General features: G+C 49.9%; 2 protein-coding genes across 2 annotated transcripts; both read right to left on the reverse strand.

The window, feature by feature from the left end:
* Positions 1 to 3,641: 3,641 nt before the first annotated feature.
* On the reverse strand, positions 3,642 to 5,364 carry GUITHDRAFT_152205 (hypothetical protein; the record flags this gene model as incomplete). The annotated part of the gene is given in 8 exon segments (XM_005833723.1): positions 3,642 to 3,667; positions 3,739 to 3,814; positions 3,827 to 4,080; positions 4,138 to 4,169; positions 4,215 to 4,322; positions 4,419 to 4,518; positions 4,577 to 5,095; positions 5,143 to 5,364. Coding segments are annotated over 6 exon segments (682 nt in total), but the record flags the coding sequence as incomplete, so codon positions are not given.
* Positions 5,365 to 6,192: 828 nt separating this feature from the next.
* On the reverse strand, positions 6,193 to 7,193 carry GUITHDRAFT_152207 (hypothetical protein). Its single transcript, XM_005833724.1, has 4 exons — positions 7,023 to 7,193; positions 6,836 to 6,959; positions 6,418 to 6,628; positions 6,193 to 6,325 (listed from the first exon to the last, which is right to left on the reverse strand). The coding sequence occupies exons 1-4, from the start codon at positions 7,043 to 7,045 to the stop codon at positions 6,282 to 6,284; spliced, it is 402 nt and encodes a 133-aa protein (XP_005833781.1). The 5' UTR covers positions 7,046 to 7,193; the 3' UTR covers positions 6,193 to 6,281.
* Positions 7,194 to 11,425: the final 4,232 nt, after the last annotated feature.

The raw sequence follows: 11,425 nt of genomic DNA on the forward strand, positions 1-11,425 counted from the left end.
TGAGCTGCGCCTGTCCTGTCCCTTCCCCCCCCAGTCGCCCACCCCTTCCCTCCAAGACTATTAGCTGCGCCTGTCCTGTCCCTTCCCCCCCCAGTCGCCCACCTCTTCCCTCCATGACCATGAGCTGCGCCTGCCTCCTTGATGCTAGGCTTGTTTTCCTTCCCTGCCGCCTGTGCTCCATAGGTGGCTTGCCCCTGTGCCGCGCCTGCCCCCTCACCTGCCCCCATCGGACTAGGTCGACTCGCTTCCCCTTCTTGCCGTCCATAGCATGTGTTGCACCTCCAGCAGTTGCTTGATTGCTGCTGTCTTGATGCTTTCCCATTCCGTGTCTTCCACCCTTAGCATCCTGAAATTCTCATGCCATTCCCTTTCCATGATCGATCCTTTCACTCCTGCTATGAATGTTGCTTGTTCAACTTCATGGTCAGGGAGCAGAGCTGTGATTGCTGCTCGTAGAGCGGTATATTTCTCTTCTTTTTCCTGAAATTTCTTCTTCAGGCATTCCAGGCTTGTTTGTTCGACTCCGTCATATTCCGATGTCCTTGCGAATTCAATGATGACGATGCGTTTGATGTTTGTAAAGTAGCAGCAACCGTCTGGTATCCATTGTCCTTCTTGGTGCATTGATGTCCCCATCGCTTCCATCACGATGCGCATTGGAGTTTCCCACCATGTAGTGACCTGTAGCCTTTGTTTCCTCCAACTCTGCTGCAGTTTTACCTTGATCTTCTTCATGACTTGATTGTGTGCTTGTTGGATCATTGCTTGAAACTGCCGACATGCCAGCTGAATATGCCCCCAGGTTTCTTCTCGGTCTGGACAGTGGGGGCAGCATGATGAGTTAGTCTTCCCCCATTGAAAGAGCTTCTTCCTCGTCGGTGCTGAGAAGGTTATCGCTTGAATTGCTGTTCGTGTGAATGAACCTTGACATAATCTGAACGCCTTCCCGAGTAGTTCTCTGCCCACATGTACTTCAAGCATGAATTTCTCCGTCAAGGTGAGGTCTCCCGCTCCAATCCTCGCAGTCATTGCCTGTTGTCGAATTATATAGTCCCACTTCTTCAGTCTATCCATTCCTGATGTAGGGTTGTCTTCTCCTGCGATGGTGAACTCCATTGCGCTGTCATAAATCGCTTTCTCCCATCCCGAGGCAAATGTTTGTTTTGCTTGCTTGGCCATCTCCTTTGCCTCTTGGATGTGCCGGTCGGATTCTTTTGCTAATTGAAGTCGGATCTTGATTCCTCTCCCCTCGAGTTTCTTCATGCAAGTGAGTAATCGATCATGTAGGTCCTCCAGCAGTTCATCTTCGTATCGCATGGTATCAATGCGTAATGTATTCGTGATGAAGCGGTGAAAGCGGGTGGACTGATACATGATTGTGACTTGATTTCCCCTCTTGATTTGTATCCCTTCCTCGAGGATGTGTTGGAACAGTAAGCCAATTGCAATTGTATTCGCTCGAATGATGCTGCATTTCCCATTGATTTTCATCCCTCCTCCTGCTGCCGTCGCTTGTTGCTGGAGAACATACCCTATTCGCATGGTTCTATTTTTTCTGCTCTGTGTGACGTCTCCTTCAATAGCTGCTGTGAAATTCCTTCCGCCTTGGTGATTGCTGCGCGGCTGGATCTGACCCCTTCGTTGGATACACATCTCCTCATACGTTGGGAGGATGTTGTCATGAAGCTGAGCTCTGGGGTATGTTGGGAATGTGTGCTTGACGAGTATCCATAGCTCCTCTAACGTTTTCATCAGGCAACGATTCCCTGTTCCCCAAAAGTTTGCTGCGTATGCTATCTGAGCGCCTTTCGGGATCCGGCTGATAATTTCGAAGCCTTCTGGTATCTCATCAATGTTATTCTTCCATCCTATCAGAATGACATGTATTGTGTTTTGCAGGATGTGCTCGCGAAATCTCTTTTGTTTATCTATCCAAACCACCACTCGTTGCAGTTCCTTTGCTCTCTTGTTGCTCAGAGCCTGGGGATGTGTGTGTAGTGTCGGCCAGTTACGAAATGTGCTGATGTCACAATCTGTGATCTCTGCTAGGTGTTGTAAAAACTCGTATGCCAATGGTTGTGTTGTTTCTTGGCGAACCTCTGATACTACCTCTTCGAGTTGTTGCCACCATGCTGTAGCTTCTGTTTCGCCGTCGTCCAACATATTGACTATTTCCAGCAACAGATGGATACTTTGATTGCATTCTCTTCGGTTATTCCCGTCTTCTTCTTCCTTTGTTGCAGATGTGAAGGGAGCCGAGTCCAGCGACGCTTCCACCCATTCTATTGGTGGGTCCGAGGTTGTGTTTACTCCTGTGTGGGGCGGCTCAAAGATAGCGATGTCTCCATGAACTTTGAAAGGTATGCGCCCTGAAGTGTAGCAGAATCTTTCTCGCTGATTCTTGTCATCCCCATAGTAAGTAGCGTCATGTTGGAGGAGCTCCCTCAAAATCTCCCGGGTATGAGCCCTCCTATTTGTTTCCTCTCTCCCTTGGTCCGGTCTGGCTAGTTTCGTGGGTGGCAGGAGCTCGGGTGGGCTAGCCTCCCTTTTTCCTTTCCTTCTCTTGTTTGAGGGCTTCCCTTCCTCTCTGGCTGGCCTTCTTCTCTTCCCTGTTCCTGCCTGCTCTTGACCGAGTTTTGCCCAGATGACGTTCACTTGCAGATATCGTGCAAGGATTTCTTCTGCCTGTTCCCGTTGCTTTGGGAATGGCCAGAGTCGAATGGGTAGGTGCAGGGAGATGCCTTCGGTATCTGGAACAGGTAAGATACTTGTTAGGTAGTGATAGCCTACTTGGGGTAATTTTCTCCATGCCTTAGCAAAGCTCTCCCAGCCTTGCCGAGCAGGAGATGTACGCAGGGATTGTTCTTCTGGGAGCAGGGAGTTTTCTTCTGAGAGCATCTTGTCTTCAATGTCGTGTAGCATAGCTATTGTCCCCGGTCTCATCTTGCTTTCAATCATTTCCCAGCTGATAGTTGTCTGCATTTTCTCCGCTACCCATATTGCGAGTCGTTCTGGGCCCCTTATCTCTTCGATTTCGTTGAGTCTGCCCGATCTGATTTCTCGTTGTACTTGGCTTATTGTTTGACACCCCCATTGGTTGCACCATGATGTTAGTTTGTGTATCAGACTGCTTTTGATATCATCATCCACCCTGCATTTCTTATTCGTTTCTTTCTCTAGATACCGAATCGCCGCCCTTCCCAAGATGGGTGCTGGATGGGGGAGTTGGAGGCCTCCTCTGTCCCAAGGTAGGCGAAAAATCGCATTGCTTGTGCTCTTACTCAATCCCATAGCTCGTTTGAACGCTCTGGTCCAGAGGTTATCCAAGGTTTGTAAATCTTTCCACGTCCAGCTAACGAGTACCGCCGAGTATCGAAAGATATTCACGATACCTACTTTGACTAGGTAGTATTTCTGGGCTGCAGAGTAGGCCGATGATTCAATCAGGTTTGTCAGTTCCCTGGTCTTTTCGAAGATATGCTCCTTCTCTCCCCACGTGAAGGGGCAGGTGTGCACCCTGTTGCCTCTTCCTCCTGATCGCCACAAGCTGATTCGAATCCCTAGATATTTGAACCATTTCGTCGGTGGTAGGTTCACAAACTCCTTGTCGAAGAACTTGATGTTTTGCGTCCCCGGGATCTCCCTCTTGAGCCGATAATCAAAGCTGGTGATTTCAGATTTCTTCGTGTTCAGTTCTAATCCGCTCCATCTACAGAATCGCTCTACCACTTGAACTAGTGTTTTCATTTCCCTCACTGAGTTGGCTATCAGTACAAGGTCATCTGCGAATGACAGGTTGTTGGGCTGCTGAGTTGCAATCTCGTCTTGTTGTTGATCGAGTTGTCTGGACAGGATGCTGAGCAGTAGATTTGTTTTGGGAGGACTTGCAGGACTGCCTTGAGGTAATCCCCTGAGAAGCGGGATGGCTGCCGTTTCGAACCTCTCTGTTTGAATCTGCAATGCTATCCCTTTGCTGCCGCTGATTACCACGTCTACATCACGCTGATGGAAGCCATATACTTCCATGATTTTTGCGATGGATTCGACTGCCACGTTGTTAAAAAAGTTTGCAAAGTCGAGGTATAACAGGATGAGGGTGTGTTGATTGCTCTGAGCCTCCTCGATGATGTTGAGTAGACGATGGCCCTGCCGGATCGTCCCTCCCTCTGGTCTGAAACCTTCCTGGTTGTTCGTCAGCAGCTTATGTTTTTCAGCTGCTTTCGCGAGTCTGTGCGCTATGACCGCCTGGAAGATCCGCGTCACCGAGGAGAGGACGCATATAGGTCGTTGGTTCTCCAGGACGTGACAGAGCTCATTTTTTGGTAAGAGCCTGACCCTTGCCAGCATATTCAACATCTTTTTGTCTCCTGTCAAAGCTTTGCTGATTACTTCCCCTATCTCCTCCTTTGCGCTATCAGGTAGAGCTTTCAGGATCTCATTTGAGATCAAATCCATGCCTGCTGCCTTGCGGTTGGATAATCTTTGGATCCAGACCTGAATCTCTCCTGGCTCCAGCGGGTATGCTATTTCTATCTCCCTGGTCTGATATTGATTGATTTGATCTGGGGGGTCGAAGTCCGGTGGTTTGATGGAAGTGAATAATTGACAGCTTTTGCAGAAGAAGAGGATCTTTGGTTCTTTGTTTTCCTGACGTCTGTCGTACAGCGGAATCATTCTTCCCTTTGTTTGACATTCAGCCCGTGCGCATGTTCCGTTCAATGTACAGCCGTTCACTGCAAAGAAGGTTGCCGTGTGGGTTTCATCTTCGAGGTCTCTTGCCAATCTCATGGGGATGAATTGCTCGATGTTTTTGTATCCTACTAAGCGCCACCCTCCTGGCTGCCCCCGGGTGATCAGTCCTCGGATGATGGGTACGATCGCGTGTGCAGGCGCCAGAGTTATGTACATCTTTTGTGGTGCCTGGTTTCTCGCCCCGAGAGTCTCGACGTGTAGCATGGTTTGATGTCTTGCATTCCAAAAGGTTTTGCTTGATTCTTTGGAGCTGCTTTGTAAGAATGTTTCGATTAACGGGTTCAGTTCTTGAAGATATGCTGTCTCCGGCTGTTGCAGCGCTTGCTGGAGATCCTTCCATGACGTAAGTTCGATTGTATTTGGGTGGCACTTCTCTGGCAGTTGACTCAGCATTGGGGCTTTGGGCTTAAAGTCTGACTTCTTGCCCATCGCGTTTTGAGACTCTTTACTGCCTATCGTCCCCAAGCGTCTTCTGCGTTCGTCGCATGTTTTCAGAAATATCTCTTGGTCCTGTGCTGCACAGATCTCTTTGAATTTGGTCATATTCTCTCTTATTTCTGCATGTAAGCTCGACTCCTTGTGTGCGCGATCAATAAAGTCTGGAATTTCTGAAGCGTTTCTTAAATCCTTGTGAAGTTGCTTGATTTGCGTTTCAGCTCCATCTGAATCTTAGATGCATGTCTTTTCCCGCTGGAGCCTCGTAGGGGGATTTCCTTGATGGGGAGGGCTGTTGTTATCAGTTCGAGAATGTCCAAGTCTTGGTGTAGGGCTTTTGCCGCTGTTATCTTCTCATCCAGTGCTATTGCCCATTCTACACCTAATCTTCCTGATAACTTGTCCATCTCGACCACCCTTTTCTTTCGTCGAGGAATTGCTTCTCGATCTCTCCTTTGCGGGAGAATTTCAATCTTTGGGATGGCTTGCTCACCTCAGCATCGAGCGAGCTCACATTCACTACGAGTGCTCTGTGGTCGACGGCAGCTCCTATGATGCAGTCTTCTGCAGTCTGCGATATCAGGCTTACTGTGCGAGATGGATGATGGAAAGCAAAGATATGATCCAATTTCGCTTGGTGGTGACCCTGCTTGTACCATGTGGAGAAGGTGAAGTGTGTGCTGCTTTTGCACATCTTCTCGCAGGTGACTGTCTGGAATCGCCCAAGCTCATTTAAGACTTGCTCCATTTTCTCATCTGCACGGTGTACACTCGAATTGCTTCCGTATCCTATTCTCATGGGGATCTCTGGATGTTGTCGAGATGCATTGAAGTCGCCTCCGATGATGATGAGCTTGATGTTTGGGTCTGGCTTGAGCATCTGGCTTAGCGCCTTCCACATGCTGTCTTGTTCCCCCTCCTCCGTCGCCACTGGCATATGAATGTTACACAGAAGTATGTTTTCTTTTTTTCGTGAGATCTGTAAAACTTGTATTTTTTGTCTGTGTGCCCCCTCCAATGCTGTACCATTTGGCGAGGAGGGGGGGCGCGGGAGAAGGTCAGCATGCGCCAGTATCACAAGGCGTAGATCACTCTTACCCTTTCTCCCTAACCCTGTACCATTGGTCATAAACATTCGGTAACATCCCCATTCTTTCTTGATCATCATTCGGAGATCTGTTTCCTTTTTCTTACCACGCCCCACCCTGACTTCCTGCAACATGACAATAGATGGATGATACTTCTCAATCAAATATGCCAGGATGTGTTTCAGCACGAATTGACTGCATCCATTGACATTTTGAGAGATGATGTTGCCTGGAGCGTTGTCCTTCTTGTGGGTTTCCACCCATGCTGAGTGCACTGACCTATCGGTGGTAGCCTCGTGTGCGTTGCTGCTTGCTGTTAGGATTTGCTCCTCCGCCTCCGATGCCCATTGAAGGTGAGACGCGTGCCTCTCTTGCATCTTCGTTGGGGCTGATGGCTCCTCCTCCCCCCTAGTCTCCTTGTCGTGCTTCGAGTTTGTCTCTGCGTGCATGTCTGGTGGGGGGGAAGGTGGCTGGAGTGGAGAGACGGGGCATGGGGCGGGAGGTGGTGGAGGGGGGTATGGCAGGATGTCCCCCTGTGCTGACCTGTCTGGTATTTGCAGGGCCGCTCCATCTTTCCATCTCTCCTCTAGCCATGCATCTTCGGCTACCTGGGTCATCTGAAGCTCGCCTGCGCGTTTTTGGCCATTCTCTCGCCTTTCCATCTGGTTAGGTCTACGTTCCATGGTGAGCTTTGCTGCTTGCCATTCCTTGTAGCCTGTTTCTTGCGCGTGTTGTAACGCTCTGCAGATGCATTGGATCGTTTCTCGCATGTGAACTTGTTCTAGACCCCCTCCCCAGAGCCCATCCAGCAGCAGGTGCCTTGTTCTCACGAGCCATTGTTGGTGTGGCGGGACGCCTTGTTGCCTACCTATGTTGAAGATATCGTGTTGTTGCGTCTGCTTTCGTGTCTTTGCGATCAGTAGCAGATGCAGTAGTACAAAAATTCCGCAGTTGTAGCCGTCCGTTTGTTGCAGTCCCGTTGACACACATGCCCTCCATGCCTTGTCGTCTTGTTCTTGTTGGTCGCTAATTGCCTCGGTGATGATCGTCGCCACGAGTGATGCTAGGTCCATTCGCTGTGCGCCCCCCAATTGAAACTGTGCATCCCTTTGACTTCTGACTGTCCCCAGGTCTCTCTCCCCGGCCGTGTTGAGCGAGTCGACGATGTGTATTCTTTTTGTGTTGACATCTGCCACGATTAGGATCCAATGATTGCCGTTTTCTACGCATGGGAATAATAATGGTTGATCTGCTCCGGCTAACAGTCGCTTTGCTCTCCTTGCCCTTCCCTCCTGATCTCTCAAACCCGCTACTATTCTCGGGAGAACAATGGTCCCTCTCTGCAGCCCAAATTGGTTTCTAGTTTGCTCGCTGGCATACCTCGTGCCTTGGAGCCATGCTATTTGAAATCTGTCTTCCGCTGGTTCTAAATTTCGGTTTACCTCAACGATTAAAGCCTCCATAACGTCCTCAGAGAGAAATCCATCTTCTCCTGAGTTGAGCAGCGCCGCTGCTCCGTACTCTCTATTGTTTTCCCGTAGACTCCAGGGGATCTCCCCTATCAAGTCGAATGTTTGTATTTTTCTGTTTTTTGGATTTTCTTTGTCATTCTTTTTCTCACCTTCTTGTCTCTTTCTGCTTGATTCCACCACGCCCTGGTGCCCACTGTCCCACCTGCCCTCAACTCCTCCTCCTCCTCCTGCTTCCATTAGGCTTGCGCTGCTGGGAAGGAGTCAAGCGACATCTCTTCCGATTCTGCCGCCATGCTCCCAGCCGCGGGTACATCTTCCATTCGAGCGTCTTTCATCTGTAGCTCACTGCTCAAAACAAATTTCAATTCGTTTCTATCTCCCAGCATTCCTACGAGGGAGAGCGCCGTTGCCTCCAGGAATTTATTCAAAGCAATGAAGAGGAGATCAGTTTTCAATGGCTTCTCTTCATTTGGTGCGAAAGCGCTGTTCTTGCGCTTAGCTACCTTCCACGTATGTTTGCCTGCAATCACCCTGACTCGTTCACGCAGTCGCTTGCTCACGGCATTCTCTGCCGCGTTGGCACCCTTATCAGCCCACTCTTGTAGCGTGGGGAAGGATGCATTTCCTGGGCTCTCCGGAGCCATCTCTTGCACCGCGTCATCAAGATGGAGTTGAAGCTGTCCTTGCTGTTGCAGCTCGCTCCTAGTTACGTCAGCAATAGTTTCCTTAAGTTCTTCGACGACCACGTCCGTTCCCGCATCTGGGAAGTTGGTTTCATTGATAATGGAACTGTTCCACACAGTTCCCTCTGCTCTGGTCCCCGTCGTTTGTGACCTGGCCTCAGGGTTAGACTGATCGCGAGTTGCCTGAGGCGACACTTTGAGGTTCAGACTGCTCGCTGTCGTTTGGATTTCAACTGTGCCTTGCCAGCAGAGGAGCTGTGTGGGGAATTCAGCCATCATCTTTCTTGCACTACTTTCACTGCGTAGCCGGAGAATGATACCAGACCCATCCCAGATCCCTGTTTCTGGATCGCATTGGAGGTGGATCCGTTGGAGATCTTTTTCCACCTGTGGATCAAAGCAAGCGACAGCCCTCCGAATGTTTCGGATGACTTTTGCTCTGCCCGTTTCGTCACTTGCACAGATTTTTTCGATCTCATTTCGGGAGAACTTCCCTGACGGCACAGGAGAGGAGATTTGTACCGAGTACAGCATCTCTGCTCCCGTTGCCATTGCCGTGCCCTCTTGTCGCACCGCATTCTTCATATTCTTGTGCAGCGCCGTTGCTTCCATCTGCACTGAGAACCATTTCAGTATTTTGTCATTCTCTGAGATCAGTCCCAAAGTGACTCCTGCTCGATCCTTTCCATGTCGATCGAATGCTTGAAGAACGATGTCCGCTGCTTCAAGGCTCGAGCACGTTGCGATCCAGTCGACCTCTCTGTTCTGGTTGACTGTTTCTATTCCTACCGCAGCGAACACCTTCTTTGGCGGTAGGTTCCTCTTGGGGGGGAGGTTCACTGTCATTCCCGCGTTTGGGATCAGATCAATGATCGCTAATCCCTGCTTCAGGCATAGCTGCCTGTAGATCTCACATATGTCACCTGTGCTCGAATCGTTGAGCTTAAGGAGTTGGGCCACCTCAGCTAGGATTCCAACTCTGCCCATGTTCTCCTTCTTTGGCCGCATCTTGAACGAGATCGGTGGGTTGGCTGCTGGGTTCACTGCTAGAATCCTCCTGCCTGCCACCTTGAAGGTACCTTCTCCTTTCCAGAGTTTCTCAGCCGCCTCATTGCGGACAAAGGTGATCACTGCTGGGATCTCCGCTGCCTGCACAAGGTCAGGCTTCAAGGGAGCCTTGAAGATCAGGCTCCTGCTGTCTTGCGTCTGATCGACGATCAAGCCTTGCTCTTCAAGCTTGAGGCATAAGTTTTCCACCTGTCTGGAAAAGTATGCAGGGATCCCAAGTACCTTCATGGTAATCGTCTGCACATTGGTGCCCTGATCATCATATGATCTGGCCTCCATCTGCCTTTGTCTGTCAGCTTGGAACTCTGACAGGTACCACTGCCTGACATCGTCACCCCACTGCCTGAGCCCTTTCGGATTCTCCAGTGACGAGGGTTCAGCAAAGCTGCATGTCTGACTGATGGCTTCGGCTAAGGCTTCCAAGGATATTTCTTTTGCTTTCAGAGCTTTGCTCGTCCTGCTTTTGGGGTTCTGCCTTGCGAATTCATCCAGTCTCCGCATCAGTTCGGCTGATGACGGCATCGTTGCAGCTTCCGTCTGCCTCTTGAGGTAGCTGGAGGTACGGTACTGCACGATCTCGTCAGGGTTCACAATAGATATTGGCCACATGTTTCGAAGCATTCTCGATGGTTTCCCGAGCTTCCTGCGTTCCTGGCGACTCTTGCTCTACCACGCAGGGACCCCGCTGATCTGCATGCCTCAGATAAAGGGATCCTGCCTCAGATAAAGGGATCCTGCCTCAGATAAAGGGATCCTGCCTCAGATAAAGGGATCCTGCCTCAGATAAAGGGATCCTGCCTCAGATAAAGGGATCCTGCCTCAGATAAAGGGATCCTGCCTCAGATAAAGGGATCCTGCCTCAGATAAAGGGATCCTGCCTCAGATAAAGGGATCCTGCCTCAGATAAAGGGATCCTGCCTCAGATAAAGGGATCCTGCCTCAGATAAAGGGATCCTGCCTCAGATAAAGGGATCCTGCCTAAACCCTAAACCCTAAACCCTAAACCCTAAACCCTAAACCCTAAACCCTAAACCCTAAACCCTAAACCCTAAACCCTAAACCCTAAACCCTAAACCCTAAACCCTAAACCCTAAACCCTAAACCCTAAACCCTAAACCCTAAACCCTAAACCCTAAACCCTAAACCCTAAACCCTAAACCCTTCAACAGGTAGGGTAGGCTGGTGTTGCTCACCCGTACCTGATAGCCGGAAACAATGGGATTATACAGGGTGGTATACGACTAGGGTAGGGCTCCATGTAGGGGGGTGGTCGGGCGGGAAACATGGCAGGAGGATGAAGGGGGAGAGCGGGAGGAGAGAGGGAGAGAGGATGGAAGGAGCTTGAGGGAGGGCGACGACAAGCTTGTCATGTCGCTAGTGTGTGAGAGATGTCTTGTACCTGCTGCAGAGAGAAGGAGATGTGACAACAGACAGAAGAGAGGAGAAGAGAGGAGGGAAAAGAAACGGCTGAAGGAAGGGATGAAATATGAAGAATACCAAGAGGAGCGAGGAAACCTTCTCTGTGCTTGATTAATGTGTTTTCGGCATTCTTGATCCCTCTCTTGCTGTGTCAAGGAAGGATGGAGAAGCTTGCTCTCTTGATCTCCTTATTTCTTTCTTTCTCCTTGCCTTCTCTTCCCTCGCTGTCTTTTTTTCATCTCTCTCTCTACGAACAGTCACTGAAAGGGAGAAAGGAGACGGCGTGGGAGAAGGAGGCAGAGTCGGAAGCAGGGCAGAGCTTCGAGAGAGAATAAGACATGCATGGATAAGTGAGCAAGAGAGGGGAAGTCAGAATGAGTGATAGGTCTTATGATGAAGAATAGACGGCACTTGTTGAGGTGAATACTTGATAAGCTCTGAAAGAGCAGGCGACTGATACGCTCTTGGAGTTGCAGTTGCAGGCAGTAGGATCAGAGTGTATAGACAA

This window comes from Guillardia theta, assembly GCF_000315625.1.
Source record: "Guillardia theta CCMP2712 unplaced genomic scaffold GUITHscaffold_28, whole genome shotgun sequence".
In the NCBI taxonomy this organism is placed as follows: Eukaryota; class Cryptophyceae; order Pyrenomonadales; family Geminigeraceae; genus Guillardia; species Guillardia theta.

Coding starts and splice junctions, on each gene's coding strand:
- GUITHDRAFT_152207 (XM_005833724.1), bottom strand. CDS start 7,045: ATGCGAGAAACGATCCAATGCAT. Junction 6,629..6,835: donor GATGGAAAGATGGAGCGGCC/CTGCAAATACCA, acceptor CACGCGTCTCAC/CTTCAATGGGCATCGGAGGC. Junction 6,326..6,417: donor GATTGAGAAGTATCATCCAT/CTATTGTCATGT, acceptor TGGGGATGTTAC/CGAATGTTTATGACCAATGG.